This window comes from Anopheles arabiensis, chromosome 3 (genome assembly GCF_016920715.1).
Source record: "Anopheles arabiensis isolate DONGOLA chromosome 3, AaraD3, whole genome shotgun sequence".
NCBI lineage: Eukaryota > Metazoa > Arthropoda > Insecta > Diptera > Culicidae > Anopheles > Anopheles arabiensis.
The window spans coordinates 22703598-22731033 of NC_053518.1; the positions used below are offsets into that span (position 1 = coordinate 22703598).

General features: G+C 43.7%; 1 protein-coding gene across 4 annotated transcripts; it reads left to right on the plus strand.

The window, feature by feature from the left end:
- Window positions 1-5365: 5365 nt before the first annotated feature.
- Window positions 5366-27426, plus strand: LOC120901799. Of its 4 annotated transcripts, none has more exons than XM_040310059.1 (13): window positions 5366-5502; window positions 8511-8781; window positions 8914-9803; window positions 12202-12334; window positions 12441-12604; window positions 13168-14262; window positions 22513-22651; window positions 22718-24069; window positions 24148-24468; window positions 24537-24684; window positions 24798-25006; window positions 25861-26044; window positions 26472-27426. In XM_040310059.1, exons 3-13 carry the CDS (start codon window positions 9683-9685, stop codon window positions 26740-26742), a joined length of 4137 nt encoding a protein of 1378 aa, XP_040165993.1. In that variant the 5' UTR covers window positions 5366-5502; window positions 8511-8781; window positions 8914-9682; the 3' UTR covers window positions 26743-27426. The 4 variants fall into 4 exon arrangements, with proteins under 4 accessions (XP_040165993.1, XP_040165994.1, XP_040165992.1 ...); XM_040310060.1 differs by having other exon boundaries at window positions 8511-8710; window positions 9287-9803; XM_040310058.1 differs by having other exon boundaries at window positions 5366-5512; window positions 8511-9803.
- The last annotated feature ends 10 nt before the right edge of the window (window positions 27427-27436 follow it).

Genomic DNA, 27436 nt, shown 5'->3' on the forward strand with positions numbered 1-27436 from the left:
CGAGTGATGTGTTATTATTATTTGCGAAGATAAGTATACAACTATTCGGATAAGGTATTGTTTGATTTATTTAGAGTTTAATTTTACGTGAGAAGCTAGGTGCCCTAATTTATGTCTATTTTCTGACATCAAAAGCGGTTTGTGAGAAAAGGCAAGCGATTGCTTAACATTTTCGGTAAGGCATAACAAAAGTTATTGCAACAAAAGTTGTTGAACATTTTCCCTCAGTTGTGCGGAACTACTACAGGCTGCAATATCTCAATCTCAAATAGGAGCATATTTCTAGCGCACAATTTATGCGATCATACCACGTACATGTACAATACAGGTAATTACTTAAGATAAACAAAAACCGAACAAACACATTCAAAACCCCATCAACCAAGCAGTAAGGTAAACCGTTTCATCAACAGCAAAGACTATTTCTCTTCTCCATTTTCAAGTTTGTAGAAGTTTAACGAAACAGTAAGAAACAAACAAAAACCAATCAATAACAATGAAAAAAAACAGAAGAGAATAAACATGACTAACAGAGAACGAACGCAAGAGTAGTTCAAATAAAATAGCATGGAACGTGAAATTGCTCCAAAATAAAATAAACAAACTCATACGTTCGTCGGTAAGATTCGTTTTTGTTTATTTTTTTATTTCAGAAATTTGTACGTTAGCATAAGACCCCGACTCGGGATGGAATACTGCGAGAGGTAGAGTGATGTTCACTATTGGGAAACGGAAAATTCAAAAACTGAACCAAGAACTGATCCTTTTGGAAAAAATTTATACTACAGCACCAGACAGTTGCATTTTGAACCAAAACAAAATCTAAAAACATTGAATGAGCTGATTGGTGTACAACATGAGTGAATTCCATTGGAATGCAATCCATTTTGCACACATCTTGTGTTTGTATCATCTTTGGAGTTTGATGTAACAATCATTCATGTAAAACAAATTCAACGATTCAAGCACACATGTTCTGTACATTGAATAATGAAAATTGTTGGTCCAAATTAATTAAATTAATTCAATGAAACATTAGTGAAGAAGTTAAAAGACTTGAGCAAACAACCACACACACACACACACACACACAGATACAGAAACGAGAGCTGGCGAGATGAAACAACAATCATTCTGAATTGGTCCCAAAGCTGTCCAACACAGACTGCAAGCTCGGTGCTGTACATTGTTAAATTATGTTTTCTTTTTTGTCTTCTGAATTTCTAACAATACAAAAAAACACTATAAATTAAAGACCTGAACACCGGATGGACTGTGTACCGTAATGCGATCTGTACGTCGTATAGGACGAGCGAACAAACAAAAAGCGCTATACAGAATAAAGATCGTGTACTGTCTTGAAAAACCGATCCCTGGAAACATAGTGAATTTTTGAAAAATGGATTATGAAAAGCAAACAAGCTGGTAAAATACCACACCATCTACAAAACATTCAGAACTCTGTATCAAGACAACTAGCCCACAACAAGTGAAGAAGTAAAATCGAAACCTAGTAAAAATACAAAGAAAAAGATGCATAATTAGTCAAATTCAATACAAATTGTTGGGTTTCAGTTATTTCTTGCCGCGTGATTGATTAACGTGAATGATGACAGTAGGGTGTGTTAGCGGATGAAATAATGAGAGGATAATAATCGACACCGTTAAAATAATGCTAGCGTGTCTAAAACCAATCAACTTTAGATTCCTCTTCCATCAGTTATTGTAATTTTATTGAAAATTTCATTCATTTTCTTCTCAATTTTCAGTACGGCGAAGGAGAATAAAAACAACAAGTGAACGTGATTTGCAAAATCCTATTAGATATTTCCCAGCTTAACTACTAAATTACTTATGCACGTTGAAACTCAAACCCCAGCAACTTCATTACATTCGACAATCACTTCAAAAGGGCCTAAATTATGCTAATTAAATGCCACAAAGACACAAAGCCGACCGAAGTAAAGAACGTTTGCTGACTTCATTCTGTCGCTGCTTTTCCCACCACGGGAAAAGCACGGAAGGAAGCAGTGCGCGCAGTGCGCTGTGTCTTTGTATTGTCATCTTCGGTGCCAAGCAAAAAGTGGCAAAGCACAGCATACATGAAACAGGCACGAACAACAAGTTCAACGATCTTATTAACATGCCCTACCGATAGACACCGAGAGAAGCCGCCGTGTTTTATCAGATCCACCCATTATCCAAATCTGCAAACCGTAAAACCGACGGGCGCTAACAAAAGGGATGGTCATCCGTATCCATCCGTGCGAACCCAAGCCCCAAAAACCGCCACCTTTGTTTTGTCCCGTTAAGAACGCTTATTTTGAGGGGGCGCTGCTTTTTGGGGCAACTCATGCTCTGATCTTATTTTGGGCCAGCGCTATAATTATGGACTACTTTCTTAGACCTCGGCCCGGGATTTTTGAAGGTTTTGGGCTCTTTTTGGAGTTAAATTTGTTTTGCAGAAACTGTAGCCCTGAGACTTTCCAAGGAATTTAATTGCAAACGGTGGAAATGTGCATAATTATAGGGGTTGTACTTCTTTGCAATAAATATCAAATTTAACGCTTCCGTTTTCCGGAAAAGAAAAAGCCACTCCCTACCGTCCGGGGGAGAGGCTTTTCATTTTTCCCCCGAAACGACCTGTTTAGTAACCTTGACACGACATACACTCGACCCGAAGCGCTTAGAGCATCATAAAACATTATGATACTCTACTGATGGTTTGTTCACCAGTTGCTATTGCCACGGGTGACAAACACTGCAAAACACGTCCAAAATACGAACCTATCTGAGTGTAGCAAACACCTGCAGTGCTGAGAACAGAGTGCGCTTCCGTAAAACAATAGTCAACCGTTCTGGCCGAGGAGCGGAAGGAAGCGTTGGACAACCGAAATGGGTTTTGTTGTTTTTACGCAGACGATTAGCAATGCTCAGGCAGTGAATTTGAATTAGGCACCGATGGGGACGGTTTGTAATTGTTTAAAAGGGCAGTCGCTTATGGTGGCTCTCCGGCCACTCGGATGATCGCATCGTAGTGGTGTTTCGCACCGTAACATAATTATGATCATGTTGACAACGTGTTTTTAATCGTTCAAAATAATCTACAACGATTTGTTTGCATTATTGTTTGAAAACATTGAAAATTCCGTTGCGATTTGGAAGTAAAATATTACAAAAGACCTATTTTAGATTGAAAGACTTGAATAAGCGACCAAGCAACAAACCTGTTAGTGAGGCTAGCAGCACATTAGAACCCGTAAACATATCAATAATCTGTTCCAAACATGACAACATATCTATTTTCGATACCTGATCTCAGTCCAGCACTCCACTCTGACGTGCGTAATCTGCTTCTTCTACACTTTGGTACGATTGATACAATTCATACCTAAGTGGGCACACTACACTGTGCCGGGGAGGAAAGAAAACGTCCAATAATACAGCCACCGATGGCTTAATTACAGGCACGCAAACACCATCGTTCCCAATGTGTCGTGTGGTTTGTTGACCGCTGAGTCATCTCGGCTCAGAATCCGAACCCCAAAAGGGACGATGCAAACATCGCACATGCTGGGCAGACGGGTCGGTACGATCGTACGATGGTTTTAGCCGCCGAATGATTCTTAATTGGGCGAGCACAATTATTGATGAGGGTTGGCACAAAAGTGATGATGGTGCACGATTCCCAATCAGTCTGCACGGGCAGCGTAGGCAAATGCGATAATTTGAATTACTTGATAGCATGAAAGCGACTAAGCGGGTGTAATTACGACTTCATTTCAATAGATTTAAAGATAACTCTTCTTCGTTATAAGAATCCTGCGCTGCAAAGGAACTATACAGCCAACCCTTCGGAAGCAGCGCGAAGCCCACAAGCTTCGACAAGCTTATTAGCATGACGGTGAACACGATCGCTCCGCAAAAGTTAAATCCCCTCACTGCGCGGTCTTTCTTTCGCTCCCGGTTCCCCAGTCCCGTACCGGAAGGAAAGATAACCCAACATCCACCGTCCGGCGAGCGGTTGGGCGCGTTTGTGGGCCCTTAAAAAGAATTTCGGGTGATGCTTTTCTCAATCCTTTTGTTTCTTTTTTTTTGCACATACTATGTTCCCAGCTCCCAGCAACCAACGAAACAGGTTTTGTGATGATTTCTTGAAACGATTCAATCGCACGGACGCAAGTACCTTTGGTTTCGATCTTCCGTACGTCCGCACCCACGGGAGGGAGTCAATATCAAGCTCTACAAACGACAGCAGCTTTTCTTTGTTGTGTTGTGACTTTGTAATGCTCTCTTCACATGATGCTCACGAACGAGGCGTACTGGAAGCTTAATTAATTATCAAGTTTTTGGGTTGTTGAATTTGGCTTGCGAGTGCTGCTTCTTGCCCCACCCGCTTATGTGCCACATACTGCTGCAGAAGTTGAGATTTCACACATTTAGGAAATACAGGCAGGCGAGTTGGAAAGGATTTTTTATGCTTTTCTTTTCTTTGTAAATGCAGGATGTTCCACAGATTAAGACAATTTTCGTTTTCTTTTAAGGAATGTGTCTGTATCCATTTTGTTTTATTACCATGAAGAATGAACGTTCATGCTGGAATCGTGCAAAAACTGGGTAAGATCGTTATAAATTATTTCAGTTTGTTGTGGTCGTGGTTCAGTGATATAAATTTAAGCCGTTTACTTGAACTGGTCTTCATGTTATTCTAATATTTTTAAAATTTATTTGTTTTAGAGGCGATCTATTTATTTTATATAAATAATACACATAAATAATTTCAATGCAAAATTTAACTTAAAAATATTTAAATTAGACGAAATGAACAGAAAACAATAGTTTACATAATACTCCTTGTTTTCATTACATTATCTCAACACAAATACAGATTTAAAGATAAAAAATACTCATAAGTAATTTTTCTCTAAATAGATTTTATGATTTAAAGTTAAACTGTTAGTCCTTTATAAAAAAAAAATAGTTTCTTTAAGAAATCAGTTTAACCAAAATATAAATTCAAAAAGTTTTAAAAATGCTCCAGCAAAAGCTCCTGCTTCTCCTCCACCAAAAAACGTTCCCACATTCCACCGCCCCGCAGAACACATTCGCCTACGGGAACAAAATGTGCGCACGCCCCTACCGGTACGATAAGCGTGGTGCGCACAGTACCGAGTCCACACCGAGTTTTGCGCGCGCGCGCGCGAATCGGAACCGACCCGAAAGCATCGACCGAAAGCGCTCTGCTATTGGCGTGTGCGCGCAGGCGGCAGGCGGCAGGCGGCAGGCGTTGGGGTGGAAATTATGTTAAAATATAAAAATAAAATCACCCCGGACGGCGTCCGAATAATTCAGTCGTTTTCGTCATTCGCTAGCGCGCGGACGCACCGGAGACGCGTGAGTTTTAGTTGGCATTGCGGATTAGATCTGTGTTTTGCTGCTGCTGCTGGTGTTGCTGGTGCTTCTGTCCGGGTGTGCAGTACACAGTGCGGTTCAGTGAACAGAGTAAGCATTGGTGTGTGTTTTGTGGATAGATGAAATAAAAAACAGGTGACTAAGAACGAACCGCTCTACTAATCTAATACGTGTTACGGGCGTGGGAAAAATTGTTCCCGAAAAAAACCACCGGACAAACTCCCGCGGGAACACTGTGGGTCAAGATTTATGGGATTTGGTAGAGCACGGCCAAATGTGGGTGCACATTTGAATAACAATCTTTGTGGCATGGTATGTTACTGTGGTGAATGTGTTGCTATGCGATTGCCCAAACGAGTGCACTAGTTGTTGCGAAACTTGTCTATTATAAATCGCTGTATGTGCAATTGTGAAGGCGTTGTGAGTGGACATTTGAGTGTTTTAGTGATTGTAAAGGTCCTTTTTGTCCTAAAGTTTGTATGTATCTGGTAATTTACAGTTTAGGGATACAAAACTAGAACAAATATAATAGTTTATTTGATTTTGTAGAATATTTTAAGGCAATTAATACAATTTCCATGTATTGAGCCATAACATCAGATTGTAAAACAAATTATTTGAAGTTCTAGAACCTCTTGCCAAAGTGTCGCAAAAGCTTTAAAAACAGCGAACGGTTGGCAAAACTCCACTCGATCGGACATTTTAGGGTGCTACAACGCACAGGGATGCATCAGCAGCAGTAGCTGAAAATGTGCTTTGAAATGTAAAACAATTCGCCTAACAGAACAACCGATTTAAATGAGAATGCCCGTACGTTCGCTTGCTTATCCGCCAACCGCTCCCGTTCAGCCGACCCGAGCACGGGCTCGATCGAGATGGGAAGGTTTTATTGACCTTGCCTCTGCATTTGCGCCACCCTTCTGCGTACGGAGGCATGGAGCGAGATTGCAGAGAGGCAACACACAGAAGCCACCGCAACGCCCTGCTCGAATTTAACGACAATTATTCACATGATAATTAGAAGCATTGGACGACAACAAGCGAGCGCGAGCTCGTTCGTTTCACCCGGCTAGAACCGCAACCGTTGGAAAACCGTGGGGGGAAGCCGAGGTGGAGGGATCTCTGTTGTTAGCGCATCACACGTAACACGAGCGCAATGGTGCACACACTCACAGGGGGCACACGAACCGTTGCTAGCTTCTGTACTATTTTTTACGAGAAACGGAAGAATTAAGACACCGTTTCGTAATGTTTGGCAGTGAAAATTTTTCAAACATTTCGAGCCCCGTCCCAGCATTTTTTGGAAGTGTTGAGAAATTTTCTCTTCCACATTGGGGTCAATGCTGGACGGTGGAATATGCTGTTGTGTGGAATCGTGTAGAATAACCTTGACAGGATTAGGAAAGAGTTTGGAAATTCTAGAAATTAGAAATCATCAGGGTGTGAATGGGGACGATTCGAGCAAAATAGATTCGTAGGTTGGAGGTCAGGTGCAAGTGATTCAATATGGGCCGGTAATTGTAGCGTTTGCTATGCATAAACTAGAAGTTGTTGGTGGCATTTTGCCATCGATGCGCAATAATTTGCAGAAATAAAAGTATAAATACGTTCAAATCATGTGATTATCAAGACAGTGATTATCTATTTTTTATATCTCACTGTCGGTACGATAACGGGAAATCTTGAAGAAATGTTATTTGATTGAAAATGATGAAGCATAACATTGAGATAAAAAAATAACTCTAGTTCATACACTATTAATTCAAAATATATTTTTAAAACTAGCTTTATTGAAAGCTATCTTAATATCAGAAGAAATAATGAAAAAATGTGTAGAATTTCTAACAGGTACATGAATCACTCTTGAGATTCGCAGCAAATATGAAGAGAGCTACGTAAATAATATTGATACAGGATATTCTTCGATTAGAATGTGTTGGAGAGCTTATCGAATAAAACAACAAGTCTAAATCGTTCTTAACATATTTTAGAAATCAAAATCAAGACTACCAAGAATACCAGTAGGAGTTGATTAGCTTGAATAGTTGATCTAATGTAATAGATTACCATTTATTCTTAACCCAAGAATATCCTTCTGAACAAAACAGGGAAGAGAAACAATTTCACAAACAAATGTCAAAGGAACAAAGAGTTCACTTCGTCAATTCCTCGTTTATAACCCTCAATACGGATGCGACCGTACGCAGATCGTAACAAAGCCTTCCAGTATATGCCCTTCAGCAGTACCCTAAATCCATGCCATAATTGACCGGTTGAGCCCGCGAACCTGTCATAATGAATGCGTAATCCTATATCCCCCTGCTTCGATCGCCACATAAAACAACGAAAATCGTCACCAGCGCTGGTGGAAGTGCCGCAGAGGAGGAATAAAAACAAATACAATCCATCAAATTTTAACATATCAAAAGAGATGTCTGACCTCCAAATGTTTCCTCGTTCGATGGCACTCCAAGTTATGGGCGGTCTCTTTTTGTTGGTTTTTCTCTCTTTGTATTACTGTTTCGCGTACCACAATTTAGCCATCACGCTGAAATGAGGGAAGTCGATTTTGTCCAAACCCTTCCAAATCCTACCAAAATTGGGAGTTCAGCCCTAGTCCGGTTTCGGTGTTCGCAGTGACGTCGAAACGTCTCGTGATGGCCTCATTTTAGTGCGCTGATTTACAACCTATCACCATCGCCACCACGTCAATTCGTCATGGGATAGGATCGACAAGAGTTCGCACGATCCCATTTGCAAACAATTCTGTAGGGCTTCGAGCCCGTAAGCTGCTTTAGCAGCGTTGACTTGGAAGGGTTTCCCACAGCCGAAAAAAGAAGAGCTGTAATGTAGAATAAGGACAATAGTTTCTAAATTGAAACATCATATTACATGTGTTACTACAAAGCAACTTGCAGCTCAGAAGGGAACAAAAAGGTCCTTTACCTTACTTCAGTTTTAATTAAATCTCTTTTTTCTCCTACTTCACCTTCCTCCTGCTGTCCCATCTTTCACCCCCAAAGCGCAGCGTGTTAATTGAAACCACCCAAGATTTTCCATTACTTAGTCTCCCGTTCTGTTTCCCGCTTCATCCACAGCTCTTCCAACGGTATTGCGAACAAAATTGAAGCAAACGAACTGCGACCGGGACAGGCGTAATGCCGACGACAGGAACGGGTTCGTCGTCTATCGCCCGGTGACATCGTTTGAATGCGACCACGTTTTGCGTGCTACGAGCAAACATCAACAGCAGCAACAACAACAAAAAGAGAGATAAAAACAGATAGAGCCGTAGATAGTGAGTAAATTAAAATCATAATTACCACCCATCCGTCCCAATGTCTCAACGGTGAGATTTGCCAGCACAAGGTAAGCAGAGGAGCGCCAAGTTGGCAATCTGGAAATGTGATCACCCATAGGCCTAACGGGAATTGGGCAGTTGTTAAGACTATTTGCCGTGTGTCTTAGAGAACGCTGCGTGCCGCTTTTTGTTTCGTGCAGATATTGTGGGCCTAATACGTTTGATCGTAGAAATCGTACCCATCACGACCCCATAACCGGACGCAAACGTCGTACAGTAATATCCGGAACACGCTCGCTCCGGCTACCGCACCGTACCTGACCTTGATCACGTGTACCGAGCCCAGGGTGGTCAGTGTGCGAAAGTGGTTTGACCGTGCGGAAAACATAAACAAGGGCAGCTAGCAAAAAAAAACATTAAAAAAATCTCAAAAACCTTTTCCCCCAACCGACCCGGTTTTTGGGAAAAAAGGTTACCCACCTCCAAAAAAAAAGAAAGACTTTCGTGGACAGTTTTCGCGTGTGCGTGTGAGCAGTGCCGAAGCAAGATTAATGGGACTGGAACCGTTTTCAGGCACGCAGCAGGGGAGGAACCGTTTCGAATTGCCGAAAGGAAGCAATTAAAAGAGTATTTTGTATTGAGCCAAGGGCCCTGCTAGCCCGTGTCCCGAAAGTTCGCGACTTTTGCGCGAGCCCGTACGACTAAGTTGTGAAATCGCAAGGAAACCAGCAAAACAGAACTATCTAAAATAGCACAACAACACACAACGCCTAGCGGCGGCCGTCTAGCCTCCAGCACAGCCTCCTTGGGATCCCATCGTGGGCATCAACGGACAGGGAGAGGTTGTCTATGTGAGCAGGTGTGTGCAGGTGGCACGGGAGCCCAGTGCCTGCCGACTGGTTGATCCATTTTTGGCCTACCTCATTATCATCATCGAAGCGCAGCAGAAGAATCGAGCACAATTGGGCAATGACGGAAATGGAAAGGAAAGTGGCAGTCATCGTCGGCTATCAGCTGCGATTGTTGCTGCTAGCGGTGACTTTCGCCACAGCCATCCAGATCGATAATCGGCTCGTACAGCCACAGCACGGTAAGTTTGGTTTGACATCGTTTCGGGATACACCTAACAAGTGCACTGCTAAGGTGGATTAAAAATGCGCACAGTAATAAAGGAAAGTAGCAAATTGATTTTGAAGTATTTATATCGGGATATTAATAAATGTAATTGGTTATACTATGTTTGTCTATGCTTCATGGAATTATACTGATATTATTGAATATTTAAAAAACGTAAAAAACATTTAAATTTTAACAAATTAACACAAAAAATAATTACTTCTTTTTAGCTTAGCACTTCTTAAGGCACTTCTGTTAGCAGATATCAACGATCAAATAAAGAAATAAAAAACATAGATTTTGCTATCGTTGTTTGCATCCATGTTAGGATTTTTAAATGATAAGAAAAGAACAAATCAAATTATAAGCCTTATATTAACCATTTTAGTTTAACCTTTTCCTTATTAAAGAGTAGTAGAGGACGAAATCAAAACCGAGTCTTTTGATTATAGAAATTGCTTGATTCTGATAAAAATCACCCTAAAAATATGTAAAATTCTTATTCTCTAACATTGGGGGCCTTCACGATTCTAGTTAGTTTTTTGTATGCAGTTTGACAGTTGGAGGCTGAAATCATGTAAACAATCCATACAAAAAACTAGCCTGCGATTTTCAGTCTAGAAAATTTTAGCCTAAAAGTTAGAATTAGATTCGAGTACCTGCTCGAAAACACGGTGTTGTTTACATATATCCCAAGGTGCATTAAAGAGATCAGGTGGTGGAATCTGGAATCAAAGTGTAGTGCAGGTGGTCTCATAGCATTTTTTCATAACTAATTTTGAACATCACTTTTTGGCAGAACGGGTGGACACTTTTTCTCAAACAAGCTTTCTGGAGGCTTGACGAATACTCAAAACACCCTTACAATCTTCATTCAGAAGCAGAAGCGATAAAAATCAGCCTTCAAAATTCATACACCTTGGGATAAACCCACCTGTATATTGTACTCACTTAGATAGCTGCTCGAAAACTGCTATACAATGGAAATAGCTGACAGGCTGAAATTTCAGCCTACGAGCTTCAAACGGAAAGGGCCCCATTTTCTAACGACTTACATTAACATCGCTTCATACAAAACCTTCCCCTGGTCTAGTATTAATTATGGAAATAGGAAATAAAATGTACTTGAAGCAGCTTTTACAATGGAAACAGCTTGTATCATCTAAAAAATTCCTTTAAGTTAGGATTCCTAAACCTACAGTTATGTAGATCCCTATTTCTTCCCTTAAAATGTAGCAAAAGTATGATTATAAATATACTTTTGTGTGGCTTTTTAATTTCAATATCAATAAAAAAGTCTTCTTAAAAAGTTTCAAAAAGCTTTAAAGTTTTTAAAACATTAAAATGCTTAAAAATATCTCATACTAAAAGTAATCAATGTCTTCTAAAAAGAAGATAATGATAGTGTCCTAAAAGTCCTAATTAAGAAAATGGATCATACGATTTCATATCCCAAATTTTGAGGGCCACTACTACTAATAATACTACTAAAATCAACCTCCTTACCCACGACTAACATTCTGCAAGCAAACATTTGTATCCATTACATCTGCGCACCATGTAATTGACATCTGTAAACATAAACACAATGCGCCCATTACAACATAGAACACCGCTCGGTGGGCCACTTTCACTTTTCGATCGTTCCACGCGTCCTATCGCTGCACCGTTTAGCACCACCGTTCTGATTCATTAACTCTTGCCCCACCACGTACGTACTAACGTGGCGTAGAAGCAGCAGAAGCAGCAGAAGCACCCGTATTACCGGCACAATCACTACCATTAGGGTACGCATTTAGTATCGTCCGGAGCACTACAACCAACACCCCAAAACGGCAACAGAACACCGTCTGCTTACGTAGTGCGTTTGGCGTGTGCCCCGGTGTTGCGGGCGCCCTAACAATGGTGGACATCCGGTGGCAGCGTCGGTGGCAGGTGAACAATGATCGGAATGGGAATTCAATTCGATTGCATAATAATTCGCCAGCTGGGGAGGGTTCAATTCGATTCCGTGCGGAATGTGCGTCAATAGTTTGTTTATACTTAGGTTTTTTGGGGTGTGTATCTTCGCTTAGAAGAGAAGACTTTTTCGTTTCGAGTATAGCTTAATAGCGATGAGACGAAATATTCGTGCTTCTATGGACCTTGTTACCTGTCGGTGCTTAGAAAAAGCATAGATTAACCCATAATTACTCTACTTGTATGCCTTTTTTTCCTCTGCAAACCCCGCACGTTTTCCATCGATTATTGAAGAGCTTTAATTGCGCACGCATGATGCACTTTGACGAGCTAATTACAATCATTTCCTTCCCTCGTACCCTCTACATTCTTTGCATTTGTATTCTTCTCTCCCCTACCATGTCAAATTGTAGATTGTTTCGAGCGGATAGCGCTCGGTGCGATGCTGCCGTTCGAGAAAACGTTCCGCAACTCGGACACCAACTCGCTGAAGATCTGCGAAACGCTCTGCCTCAACGACAAGGAATGTCAAACGTTCGCTTTCGGGTAGGTGAAGTGTAAAAGCGCACCGTTTGCCGCTGCCTAATCTTTGTCTAATTGTGCTTTTTTCCTGTTTTGTGTGGTTGCTCGTGTGCCGCTTTCAATTTTGCAGCATTTCCGGTCGGGGCAATGGTACGTGCCAGCTGTCGGCGAACACAATTGACGCGACGAAATCGCGCCCGGTCGGTACCATCTTCGATCCGGACTTTGATCTGTACGCGCGCAAGTACAACTGTTTTTTAGATGGACCCACCAACCCGCCGCCCAAACCGGGAGGTAAGAAGTAATAATAATCTTTTAGTATAGAAATTCGAATAGGAATTCAATAGTATGACAACAGAAGAAAGCTGATCATATAGAAATCAGAGACAATGATTTTATTCAGACAAATTCAACAATCGATGCCTTAAGATAATTAGAGCATTAGAGGAAGACAGTGATACTGGTTGTTATCGGATTAAGTCTTAGAGATTAAAATTGAAGACTTGGAGGCAAAATTAGGCGGCAATGACAATGATAACAAATCTAAATGATTATATCATCTTTTGTAAACTACAAAGCATCTGGTCAGAGGAGACATCCGATAGTCTTAAAATATTGAAGAAAAGCTATACAATTCCGCAAACGACCATTTAACATTTGCTAAAATCGGAGATTACTTTCAGAGCTATCGTTTTAATGTACGCTCAAAGATTTACTTCATGTAAATCCTGGAAAACTTGATAGTTCACAAACAATCACAGTTTGATTTACTTGACTTTTTCAAAGTTTCTTTCATGACACAAAAAAGTAAATATCCTTCTAAAAATGTATACTAAAACTTTGTTCCTTGATTTTAGGCCTGGGTATCTTCCCCAATGGTGAACTCCAGCCCGGCGGCGGTCCACAACGACAGCCTCCACCACCACCATCTGCACCACAACCACCGAGCGGTGGTGGTTTCCCTCCGCCAGGCATCATTGAACGTCCTGGTCCACCGGTGTTCGGTCCACCCGTATCATCCGCTGGCATCGACGCCCCAACCACTGCGAACGGTGGGTTTGTGGACACATCACGACCTACCAGCGAATACGGTACAACCGCACCGGGTACGACTGGATACGGCCAAACGAACGGTGAAACACTGCCCGAAACAACGGCACCGGCCGAAGAGTTCTACACCACGAAAGATCACTCGAATCCGTCCAGCGGAGGTGGTGGTGGCAATGGAGGTAACCCATACCTTCCAACAAGTACAGCCGCCGGACCACAGTACAGTCTGGTGACTGGGGAACGACTACCACCAACCCAGCCCGGTGCAACAATGCCCGATCGTGAAGGTGCCACCAAGTACCCGCCAGACTATCGGCCCACGTACAGTGGTGGTAGTGGTCCTTCGAAACCCGCCAACTATCCTTATCAATTCCCAATGCTGTACGAAACGCACTACCCACTGCCAAACGATAAGAATGGCTATCCGGAGATTTACGCCCAGAATGTTCCAACGCTGGACAACAATTATTTGCGGCCAGAGTACGGCGGTACGAGCTTTGGGACGAGACCTTCGGCACCGGCCGGAAGTACACCGCCGGCAGGATCGTCCGGTGGCTCTGGATATGGTGGAGTTGTGCAAAGGCCAAGCACTGGTGGAGGTGGTGCTGGTGGTAGTGATTACAACAACAATGGTGCTCACAATCCTTCGGGCCATCGTCCATCGAATGGCTATGGAAATGATGGAGGGCAAATACATCGACCGTCTTCACCGGGAACTAGCGGGTACGGTGGGCAACCGGTACGACCCTCGGCACAAGGACCTAGTTCCGGCCCATCGGGGTACGGTGTGGTACGTCCAGCTCCAGCCCCTCCTGTAGCTCAGTCTGGTCCATCAGCGGGAGCAGGATACAACGTGCACGAGGATAAGCTCGATCTACATCCACTCACCATTTCCAAACGCCGTAAGTTACTGCTTTATCCTCTTTTTTATTCAAGGTGTACAAAGATAGACGCTCCATAGAAGAAGACAAAAACATTTAAATTTACAGCAACACACACACACACCGCGACCACTGATCACCGATTGCACAATTATGATGCTACTTGTTGGGCGCATACAACGAGTAGAATAATTACCACACACCGGGTTCCGATGTTCTGTGCTGCTGAACATCGCTTTAAGCGCACTGGACCGTACCGGTGCGACATTCGTTCCCCCATTTCTCACCACCGACCGCGGGAGTCGACCTACCCGGACCACGTGGTTTGAAAAATCTCATCCATCTGTCCATAAAGTGACATTTGTCGCGCCATGTTGCACATGTGTGATGGTGCATGGTGGAGTATTCGGGCTCAGGGGGTTCGTTGTTTGATTAATGTTTGCATCTCATGCGATATTGCAGTGTGTGCGGGTTCGATGCTGCATAGCCGATCGGTTTGCCGTACACTCGATCAGGTGCAAAGTGACCCACAAACAGGTCTGCACGCAGAGGTACGATGAATTGGACCAAACGGAAGTGACTTTGAATGGGGCAGCGCTGGTGAGCTTTTGAGTTCATTACCAGCTTTAGCGTTGGTCAGAGAAAAGTGGTTTTAATCTGATGCCTATTCAAGACAATTATATAACAAGTTGATGAGCTTTCCATTCTTAAGGCTACATTAAGAAGTCCTTAAGATGTAACTAGTAAATGTATCAAGCCGAAATAAGCTTCAATGTTGATATATAAATAATTTATACTTGCTAGAATGACTCAGTAAAAATTGGATTTGACAAGTGTTAGATCAATTGCTTACGAGCTTAGCAGGGGTATCTAAATTCCTATTAAGTTGTAATGTTAGGGGCCCTTCATACAATATTATACGGATGTTATTGGCTCCAAAAATTGGCTGAATTTTTGATCGGAAATGTCTTCTTTGAAGTTCATTCTGTAGATCATTATAGAGAGATACCTGTTTAATAAAATAAAATCGGCATGTTTATCTCAAAAGTCTAGCTAACAGATCATTTATTCATTTATTCATTCATATTGCCTTACGGATACAACAAGATCGTAGAGGTAAAAAATGACAACAATATTAAAACACAATAATCTATTTCGAAGTCTCCTTGTCTCCAACTACAACTTTTATCATGATTGAGGTACTTTGTGAAGACGTAAAGGAACTTGTTTGAGTCGAATGAGGGAGCTCTCAGTGTCCTGATAGTGATCAATATCGCAAATAATGACTATCAGACATTAGGTTGATGTATTTTTGTAAACTGAAGCATAATTATTTGACTCAAATTAAGTCCAAAGCTAAAATAGATAAAAACTACATACTAAAATTCAACATTTACTTAAAAATTAGAACATACTGATCTTTTCCCCTGGACATTGTGCTCAGCGTAACCGGGTTTATCAATATAATTATTTACGTTTTGAATGATTTATAGTTTTAGTAGATCACTATCGAATTAACACAGTGTTTACTCAAATTGTTCAAAACATCGCCATGCCTATTAGACACTCACCAAACACGAAAAGTTCTACAACAAAGCATCTCGGTACACAGTCGGCTGCAAAACAGAGCAAGGGCATCACGCTTGACACAACGTCGATGCAGAGCAGCACACATACACACACACAATCCAGAATACACACATTTCATTGCCATTAAGCAGGGTAATTGCTTCGACCATTACCGGTGGTCGGTATGAACTAGAGTTCACACCCTGCACGATTGAAGAAAACCAGTGCACATCCAACACCTGCATAGTGGCGTAGTGAAGGGCTGACCGAGCGATGTACACTAGTTCGGGACAGGAAGAGCACATCTATTCAATTATGACATAATTATGAAGTTAGGTAGCATTCAGTAGAGGGTGTAGAGGTGAGAAGATGTGAATTGAAGGGAAAATGAGTGTTGTTGTAATGCGTGGTGTCCAGTTGTGAGATCGTGAGGATGTTTGAGTATATGAAGGGTCATTTCCTATTTCAATTTGATTTTTTTTTTACGAAAAGAGTCATCGCAGACCTCTTTTTGGTCTAGGCTAGTATATAACTAGCACAAAGAAACTGATCACTTCTACAAACGAAAGTAAAATATGCATACCCAGGGATTCGTTGTACTTCCGCATCACGTCACACCGGCCACAGAGCGAATTGCGAGACAACAGTTTCATCTAGCGTTTTCTTATACTTTCATCATCGGTCAGATAATACTATTACGTTACTAAAGGGAAGCTTGTTAGCTCCTCTTTCTTTCTTCTCAACGGTGCATCATTTGCATCTAGTAAGAAATGCAGCCGACAGTGTTTGATCGCTCTCGACCTCTCGACCCAACAGCTGACCGTTCGGGGCTCATATGTGTTTGTGTTTTGTTTGATGAGTTTATGAGCCGCAATGAAACATAAATTTGAAGTCTCTCCCGAGCAGCGGCACACGAGCGTGTCTCGCATCTTGCATGCACCAAACGAACGATTGCCAGCCAGCCAGTGCAGCGTGATGCCGGTTTTCGCTTACGACACTTACACTACGCGCGGTGTGAACCGGAAAAGTCAACCTGGCTGGTGTTTCTGCTTCTGCTTCGTCTTCTAGCTAAGCGAGATTTTCGCGCTTTCCACGGATTGCTTCTCCTGTGGCCAATGTTCGGAGGCGCACGGGGTACGCATCAAGCGTGCAATGTTCTTTGTTGTCTTAGCGTCCTAGTGTGCGTCCTACGGCCACAAAGGGTCATTACTTTGGGTGGCGACTGAAGCGGCTCTATTAGAGACTCTGTTCGCCCGCGGATCTGCTTGAAAGACACACAACAGGTTGATAAACTCTACATCCGGGAGCAAGGAGAAACAATGGCCACCCGGCACTGACGATCCTTTGCTGCACAATGATCTGCACATTTTTGTTAGGTTAAAGGGTGCTAAAAATAAACGAAATTCTATCATTTTGTGTTACATTTAAAACCAAAGACCGGCTCTGTTCTAACACATTTTAGCTGTATGTATGTGCACTTACAAAAAAAAGGCGCACCAACGCTGGTGAGACAAAACAATGGACCTTCACCCAAAATAATACAAATTAGCATAATTTAGCTCCTCGTTTGCCCTGCCCCGTCCGAGCATGATCGAGATGTGGTACACGTACAAAAAAAAGCATGCATACATACATACCTACCCGCCATCATTAACCTCTAACAGTTCCGATACAGATGGGTATCTTCCTCGTGTTTTCATTACCACGCGCACGCAAACCACGCACGCAAATGGTTCGCCCCGCTTAGCCAGCGAGCTTTCGGTGAGACTAGTGAGGGCGACAGGGCATCCGGCCTCTGCCTAGGGTGCGAGCCACTGTGAAGGGTGTTGACATATAAGCTTTGTAATGTTTATTACCAAATTAGTTGAAAGATTTTAACTATTGGAGATGTTTGAAGATCATCCACAGAGCGTACGAAAAGCAGACAAAATCGCGACTTGTAGTGTGATCATTATTAATGTTTAGACATAAGATCCTCATTTTTTAAGGCGTCCAATGTCTAATCTTTTGCTCAAATCAGTCATTAGCAAATGACAAATTATAGTACTCATGGACGCCTGACGCCTCATCGAGAAGGTAATCGATTTCCGAAGCCACATCTTGAGCCTCCTCAACCGTAACTGTCATGCTGACATGCTGAATTCGAAACGCACAGTTTGACGCCGGCTAGCCTACAAGGGGGTAGGGATGATCGTTACTATGCACGAGTGCAGGAAAATTAATTATTCAATGTCTCCATGGTTGGTATGAAAACAAAACACATGAAAAACAAACCACTCGATCGTTTGGAACATGGAAAAAATTCAAATTTACGGTTAACCGAACCGATTCGGCAAAGACCTTCAATGGCTTTTCGGTGGCAAGAGAGAGAGAGCTAGAAACAAAAATGTAAAAGAGATTAACGCACGATCAGTATTAGAGAAACAGAGCGAGAGAGATTCACACATTCACAACAAAATTTACCTTGATGTGTGTGGTTTTTGGTACAAATTTAATTAACGCGCCAAGCACCTAACTCGCCGCTGCTTAGGCATCTCTTTCGCACGCCTGTGCAGCTTTTGAAGCTGTCAGAAAGCTGAATTCCACCCGTGCCCGGCGATGCTGTTTTTGTTCGTCCAATTTTCCACCACCCAGGGTGGGAACTGGCGTGCTACCGTGGCACGCTGTGTACTACCCCGCCAAACGATCGGAACGATCGGAACGATTCGATCCCCACCACACGCCATTTTCACCATTCTAAATTGCGCTGGGGGAGCCGGGAGGAGAAGGGCCCTTTTTTGCGCCAGATTTGCTTCGCGAAAATCCTAAACTTCACTCAACGACCGCAAAGGTGGTTGCACAGTTTCGTATGAGCGGTGGAGACGTTCGCATCGCTTCTCTACATAGCAGCCGTTTGTGGTTGGCGCAGCTTCTTGCGTTTGTGTTAGCCTGCTAGGGAAGGAGCTGCGTAGAAGCTCTGCTTGCAGTGGTCAGTTACAGATCCAGTGATTGGGCTGTGTGCACCGGATATTAAACGTGATGCATCCATCGCACAGTGTACCAAGTGCTGCATTTATACACTAAAAAAATCAAACTCAGTGGACAATCGACATCCTCGTTGTGTGGTGAAACCGTTTGTCCAGCTTATCGCCCGTCAAGCAATTGCATCTACCGCACACAGGTCGTTCTATTCGATTGGTGCATAGAATACAAATCATAGTTTGATTGTGCCGTAACTGCGCTGCTGGATGCTGGCCCGTAGTGCGTATGCAAATGTGGTGCAGTAAAGTGCAGCTGGTGCTGATCTAGAGTGAATCCGTGATCTGTGATCGTTACAACGAACGGCCAGGCTTCTGTAAGGTGTCGAATTGTGTGCGCGCACCCCGTCTCGATCTGTGATAATGGTGTTCGACGTTTCAAAGGCACTGATAATCTGTCTCACCATATCGGGGTTGATACCGGAGTACATTACATCGACGATCATCATTGTGGAAGATGCGAAAGGTTAGCGAAATTGGTCTGGTTTAATGGCTCAATGCTTTCATGTCCTTCAATACTTAATTTATTGCGTTTGGATTAATCTCAGAGGTTTTCCATTACATTGTTCACAACGGCGTGGCGTGCGATACAAAATCATTACCATTTCATAACAGATACCTCAGTAAATGAAGTTTATAATTGAAATATGTCATGTTGCTTAGCACAAGGAGCCCGTCGACCAAAATTGCATAGTTTTTAAACTCCAAATTATTATTCTTTGCTTGCAACAAAAATATCAAGTTTTGTTTGATGTTTTCTATAGTCATTAAAATAAAACCAAAATACATAATTATACTGCACAATGGTGATGTGAAAGGCCGTTACGAGCAATCACATTCTTACTATTTTACACTTTCAATTTATTTAAAAAGGGAAGTTGTAATTTTGACGGAATAATATCGGTAACTTGTCTAACTTCAACACCTGTTTGTTGAAATCCGATATCGATGATACAATCTTCATATGTACATTCTAAAATCCTTTGAAATCGACAAACAAGTTCCTTAAAGATGTGGTTCATATATCTTCAAATAACGTGATCAATTGCCACTTTCCTTAGATAATTTTAATATCAGTTAATTGACAAACTTTCAGAATATGGCATAATTTTTAGATCTATCAAAATATTTTTGATTTAAGTTTTTGTTTTCCTTCTTTTAAGCCATTGAATCTCCCTTGAATATTGGCAAAGACGCCAAACTACACAATATACCCAAATAGTAACAATTGCGAGTTAAAGTATTAACTGCTGGAGGTTCCCAAAATTTCCAGATAATTATTTTTTCGAAATTGATCAAACCCGTTGCAAATGTTCAATTCGAAATAAGTGTTTTAGTAGCTATCTCTGGTCAGTAGTAATCAGCTCTGGAAGATGCATGTCATTCTTATTTAAAAATTATCGTCTGAAATCTGCTTTTCTCGTCTTTCGTCTTATTTCAAATATGCTTCTCGTCTTCCATCTTTTAAAACCAAACTGTAAAGGTTTTTTTGCCACAAAATCTTCGAAATCTTTTGAACAATAAGCAAATTGGAATCCTCTTTTGTTAGACACAATTTGACAAATTTGGACCTGAACCAAAAAACGGAATTTCAACGCGTGAAAAATATAAGCCAAATGGCAAAACATTCCAAGTCATAAGTGGCATAAATAGACCCAGATTTATAGATATTTGTTCAAAATAATAGATTTCTCTACTGAGTCATGAAAATGGTTTCATATTTTTAGAGCCAGATGTCTGTTTGAGGTTTGAAAGAACTGTTACGAAATAAGACTTCAAATCCTGAAGCCAAATCGGGGTAAGAGAATAGGATATTCCAAGGTTGGGTTCTAAGGGTATATTTTCAACTGAGAAATGAAGTTTCGTGAATTTTAGCCTTTTATAATGTTGCATCTTATATGATAAGTTCAAAGTCCAACGTATCTCCTTCATCAAATGATTAGTGTATCAATCTACCACTTTGACACCACTAGAATGCTTATGCTTCGTATTCATATCTAGCACAAAATATATGGTCTACAACATTTTGGAGTTACTGCAATGATAGTAAATCCTCTAAACCTGGCTATAATCGTTCACACTTTGCGTTGTTAAGCTGTATTTGATAAAAACTGCCTTAAGTCTGTATGTTCTAAAGAGACCTTTTTGAAAGAAGGAGAACATATTGGTCTCCAAACAAGATTTAGACTAGACAAAAACATGACTTAATGCAGTAAAAAGTATATTTCATGTTTGCATTTGACACTGCTCACACACACGCTCTGAACCTCCTGCAAAGGGCGAAGCAAGGTGTTGAAATCGTCATAAAAATCTGTACAAACGTGGCAGACCGTGTGTTTTGATTGATTGGCTGATTATTCGCAAATTGTTTCGCACAGGGAGCTAGTACCATTTTTCTCCGGCCAAAGAAGAATGGCTACGGTGACAAGCAAGAAAAGCAAACATGACAAGATGCACAAAAACAATCGATCGCGCAAGAACCCTTTTTGTGTTGTTGTACCGTCCCACCGCCGTCGCCCGAGAACAAACAGAAACTTCAAACCGGCCGGTGGTCCAAAAATCGGGCTAACAAAACCGTTGCCATACCGTTTTGCGTACCCGTACATGAATAACATGAGCGCGAATTCAATACGCCCATTGTGTGCGCTCTACCACCCCATCTGTCGGAGATGCATGCAACGAAATTGCATTGTTGCAACCGAACCTGCAGAACCGAGTGTGCAACTATTGCGACATTGCACGACAGCTCATACGTGGCATCGCGTGTACGGGCGCTAGGCGTTACTCCCTCCCAAATTGTGGACAATAAATTCTAGCCACGCAAGTATATGAACAGCATCCAAGAGGTAGCAAGAATAGCCAAAAAAACGCAACAAAGTTGAACCTTCCAAGAGAGGAGGTCATCAACGATGCATGACACGAGGGGGTGACTGGGTGTTTTCGCAACCACAAACTACGAGACATGTGTATTGCTGTTGGCATAACTTTATCCGGTAGCATCTTCAAGTCGCACAAAAGCGTGCCAACTGCCATCAGCGAATTATTCTATTCTCAAACACTTCGAACGCGTCGAACATAAAACAAACCCAAAAGAGGAAATACAGTCACTTCCCGTCCCGTGAAGGGTTGTGTCGTTTCCGGGTTTTTTATTTCAATTCAGACTGCATTAAAAACACCAAATCTCCGAGCTCCATGAGATGAGGTCACAGTATGGGCAGAGCCGTCACATCAACGATCATAACTACCTCAAGTTTATCTCAAGCTGTGTGTGTGCTCTCACATTTCTTGTTATGCATTGTTTGGGGATGTCTTATGAATACAATACGTTTTTTTTATGAACGCCCCAAAACGCTCTTCTTGGTGATCTTGGCCATGAATTACTGGGCCTAGCTCACTAGCTGTGTGACCTAAAACTCGGTGGCCCGTTAAAGCCTTCCCCCATCGACTGACCGTGTACATCTTCCGTCAGACACATTGAGATGGTGTAATGGCGATAGTAATGATCATAATGATGATTTCCAAGCGATCATACATGATCACCGGTCGCAAATCGGAAAGAAAAATCTGGTACAAGCTTCTTTGAGGGTAGTTCTAGCGTCCTCAGTTAACCTTCCGCGGGAAGTTGATGAAGTTTGCAGATAATTCGTGCCAATTTTGACGTTTTGCTTCTATCTTCCCCTACCAGCGTGCTATCGTCGGGTGTTGGCCGGCAAACGGGTCGCCCCGCACTGGGTAAGGCGGACGCTGATCTGTGAGCGAGTGGAGGACTGTCAGCGTGAATGCGGTGACGAGAGGCGCTTCTCGTGCGAAGGCTTCAACTATCGGTAGGTCATCTTCAAGAGTTTCACACTGATAAGAGATTAAATTGGGTTGTTTTCCAACAACAATAGGCTGGATCCTACCGGCCGTGGACAGGGCGATTGTGAGCTGATCGATCAACCGCTTTCTCAGATCGATCTGTACTCTAGCCCGCATCAACGTGACTCCAACCTAATTCGGGATGCCGACTACGACTACTACGAGCGCGATCGTAGTGCCAGCTCCAACTGTCGGCCGAGCTGTAAGGATTGTATGCTGAAACCCTTCCGACCGACGTTGGAGTTTGTACGACCCACGACGTACCGGCCGCATCATCCAGAAAGCTACAAACCCTACCCATCCGAGCATCATGCGTACGAGGAGGACCACCGGTACAAACCGTCCGTCATCACAGCGCTCGACAAGTACCGACCACCGATGTACCCAAGCAGACCGGAGTTTGAGCGTTACAGTCCATCTTCCAGTTACTATCCTCCACCACCACCGCTACCACCGCCAGCATCAGCCCCGCTCGACTCCTACCGACCGGCCCCACCGCCCTACAAACCACCATCGTACGGTGGCAGTGACATCGATCGCTACGGAACATTAGATCATGGTTTCTTCAAACCGTACGAAACGCGTCCCGACTACACGAGACCGCTCCATCATGAAGACATCCGCCCGGCGCATCGTCCACGCCATCCGTACGAAGATCGTGATCCACCAGCAGGACATGCGGCACCCCCAGGCCCACCATCGCACGTAGCTACCGTGCAACAGTATGGCAGCAAGCCGAGCACCTTCATACCGTACCTGATCGGGCAGAACATACACAAAAACGGTGGCATTTACGGTGGCTCGTACGGGCCGTCGTTTAACGTCGACTCGTACAAATCCATCTCGGACTACTGGGGCCTACGGAATGAAATCAAACGCTACGACAGCCCATCTTTCAACTACTTCGAGCTGCGCAACGATCATCACTTTGATGACAACAATGTCTGGAGCTACGGCGGTAGCAAGTATGGCTACGAGGAAGATCATCATCTGCTGCAGCATCCGTACGCGGTGGAGCATCACCGACCGTCAGGCTTTGGTCCACAGCAGTGGATACGCCGGCCCAGCCACGAAGAGTGTTCGGTAAAGTCGAGTGAAGGTTTCCGACTGCACAAGGGTGTGGTGAAGTACGCCCTCAACACACCGACCGTGATCGAGTGCGAGCGGATGTGCTACTCGGAGACGCGGTTCCGGTGTCACACGTTCAGCTACCGCTATTCGGCAGTGTCGCGTGAAAACTGTCTGCTGTGCGATCGGCCGTTCAATTTGCTGGACTTTTACGCCGACCTGGAACCGGACCGGGACTATGACATCTACTCGATGAGCGATGATGCGAAAACTTGCCATCCCGAGCTAAACCATCCTAGGCGAGACTATAATGCGCGTAAGTTGGGACCTTCCGGAATTAGATCTTCTGCAATTGTAGCTCTATATGTATGCTCTATTCCGTTTTCTTTTCCAGAGTGCTTTATAAGGGTGATTGATTCGGCACGATTCTTCAAATCGATCGTGCGTGACTCGCTCACCGTCCGATCGATCGGTGAGTGTGAGCTGGAGTGCATCAAGGCGGCCAAGTTTACGTGCCGTGCCTTTACGTACAGCTTCGGACCGAACGCGGTCAATGCGGTAATTGACAATTGTCAGCTCTCCGACTGGCCGGTGCGGGATATGGACAAGGACCGGCATCTGGTGCCGGACGAAAGCTTCGACGTGTTCGAGCGGGCCAGCTATGGGCAGGGCTGCGAGATTCAGCCCATCATTGACGATAAGCACAGCAAGAAGTGTAAGTGTGGTAGCTTTGGGATCTGGAAGAACGATTTTACACGCTTTGCTTTTGTTTGCTCATTCCAGTCTGCTACCTTGGGTATGGATCTCCGGCCAAGCTGCTTTCTTCCGCTATTAAGAAGGTCACGTCGGTAAACACCGAGCTCGACTGCAAAAACGAGTGCGTCCGCTTGCGCGAGGCAACCCATTTCAAGTGCCTCTCGTTCAGCTTTAGGTAAACAGCACTTTCTTCCCTGGTTGAGGGCAATTAAACTGTGCTTAGCATCAATGTTGAGTGCCCGCATAAAAAAAAAAACTAAACCGCTTTTGACTGACTCGTTTCTGTAGCGCCCAAGCGTCAACGTACAACTGCGAGATGTCGGACCTGGACCAGAGCGAGCTGAAGCTGGGCGTGCACTATGCGCACACGAACGATCGGGACTTTTGGCTGTTCGCGTGGAACCCGTTCGACTACACGTGCCGGGACAAGATAACGACGATTAGCGGTGGCACTCGGGCGAATCACGACCGCCGGATAGACGTCCTGCGCGAACCGGGTAATGGGGGCCGTAACGGTCGGGCTGGTGCTCGCAATCGCACCAATGGCATCATCATCACTACCAGCACCAATACCACCACCCTTACCAACACCACCAACACCAATGTCGACCGTCACCGGGACGAAAGAGACAAGAACACCGACAACATCATGCTCACTACTACCAACACTGCCACCAATCGTACCATCGACCGCACTCCGACCACTAACTCCACCAATTCCAGCTTCATCATACTGCTTCATCCCGCCAACCGGACGGCAGGCGGCACCGCAGACGGTAGTGATGCACGATCGTCGTCGCATACTTTTAGTAGACGCGGTAGTAGCGCCCCGAAACTGGCGCCCACTTCAACCGGATAGAGCCGGATGAGATGATGGGGTCACGCTTTAATGCTAACACATCTAGACCATCTTCATCGCTAGGCTCAGCTTCAGATATTTACTAGCTAATAGTAGAGCAAGGCTTAGTGCTACTTAGTTGCTTACCCAGCTGCATTAGTCGTTAGTGGACGTGATGCTCCTCTCGATCACGATCGTACTCATGCTTGCATATGTTCCGATACTTCTTCATCCATCCCAGTGTAGTGTGTACTGCTTAACCTTGCCATCAACCTTGGAGTCGTCCTATGCGTGTGTGTGGTACTCCATCACCATCACTCATCAGACTTTTCTGTCTTCAGCAACACCTCCAAACACGCACACTCATTTTCTGCAAAACCTTCACATTGGTGTACCTCTGTAAAACACACACAAACACAAAAAGCAAACATAACGTTATATCTGTGTTCATTGTCTGTTATTATCAAACCATCCTCCTCCTCCTCCTCCTACCACCCCTTCGCTCCAATAAAGGTGATGGAAGTCGGCGCCAGTATACCGTGTCGGGGAAACCCTGCCGCCTCGGTACCAAGTGCGAGCGAAACAAAATCACAGGATTTTACTCCTGCGAGATCGAGGGTGGTGAGATTGGTTCGTGGGATTACTGCTGTAAGACCGAGCATCCTTGCGGCTACTCGCATGGGTTCGACTATCCCTGGTAAGGACTACAACAACAACAACCAAAACCCACTGTTCCTTCAAAAAGACCCCGGGAACAGCCCGATGCGGGTTATTGTAACACAGCGCACCACGACAAGCGTCCGCTCTCGGTACACGGGCACGTGTGTTTACGGAATCATTGTTAATTTCATGTGTTTATTGTAACTTACCTTAATTTGTTACTCAATGTTCTGTTTTCCAAATCATTATGTGTATGTGTTGTACCCTACAAAACAAAAAACAAACCTTTAGTATACACGTAGTCTACCTCGTGTCTCTTAGTGTGTACCTTGTCCTGTTGTATCTGGTTTGCATTGCGCCGCTCCATAAAGGTGGTTCCTCCTTTCAGCCGTACTCACTAAACACTACTCTTTCTGTTCCCATCTCGTCCTCGACCCCCCCACCCCCCGAAAACCCCTACACAGGTGCTTCGTGGGTGATGCCCCAGATCAGTGGCGCAAGTGCAGCGATAAGTACTTCCCCAAGAAACAGCACGATACGCGTTATCAAGACGCGAATAAAAAGGGTGAAATCTATCAGCCACCACCGAAGCCGGGAGGACTGAGACACCTGGACGGGGATGGGGTGACCGCACCGGCCGAACTGTGGCCCGTCACCTACCTGTACGAGAAGGGACCGCCGAACGCGACCGAGATCAGCAACCACGTGATCGACTGCAAGAAGGACAAGTGCTGAGAGTGCGCCCTGCAGGAGGACACACCCGCAAACATACTCATACTCGAACGAACCTTCAACCCTTCCCCAACCCCCATTCCCCTTCGGCCAAACCGTGTTCCATGGGGCACCGCGAACGAGCGACTAAAGCGAAGTAGTAATTGGAAAGTAATGGTAGCGTTAGGTTATTAGGGTAAGAGCTGTCCAAAAGGGGGTCTTCTGGTGATGCTTGGCGGTAAGGCGACCCATTTGCGACAGGCGCAGGGAAGGACACAAAAACACACGGTACACGTTGCTGTACTGCGGCAGTTAGGAGCTAGGTCTTAGAAGCGTTAGCTATTAAACTTTTAGCGTACCGCCCGGTCAAAGCCCGTTCGTCTGAAAACTCTATTCTATTTTGGAGAGATCCAACCAGTTTCGTCCAACAGCTAATATTCTTATTGTGCTTCGAATTGGATTTTTTTTAAAGCAGCTTGTGTGAGGTAATAAAACGAAACCCGAAAATAGCAGATTCCATTACAAACAGCTCCGCTGGGGCTGGGCTTGTGATAGACGAACGGAGCGGACGCGGCATTCGATTGCATTAAGCATGAGTGGACATTTTAACGTATTTATTGTAACGCGTAAAAGAAAAAAATGGTAGTTTTTAGTGGATGATCGTACATTTCTTACAATAAATTTAGTCGGACAGTTTCAAACAGCAAACCTTACAAAC

Excerpts from the sequence above, each read along its gene's own strand:
- LOC120901799 (XM_040310058.1), top strand. The coding sequence starts at position 9,683 with ATGACGGAAATGGAAAGGAAAGTGGCAGTCATCGTCGGCTATCAGCTG. Across the intron at positions 14,263-22,512 it reads ACTCACCATTTCCAAACGCC|CGTGCTATCGTCGGGTGTTG; the intron begins GTAAGTTACTGC and ends TTCCCCTACCAG. Across the intron at positions 24,469-24,536 it reads CGATAAGCACAGCAAGAAGT|TCTGCTACCTTGGGTATGGA; the intron begins GTAAGTGTGGTA and ends TGCTCATTCCAG.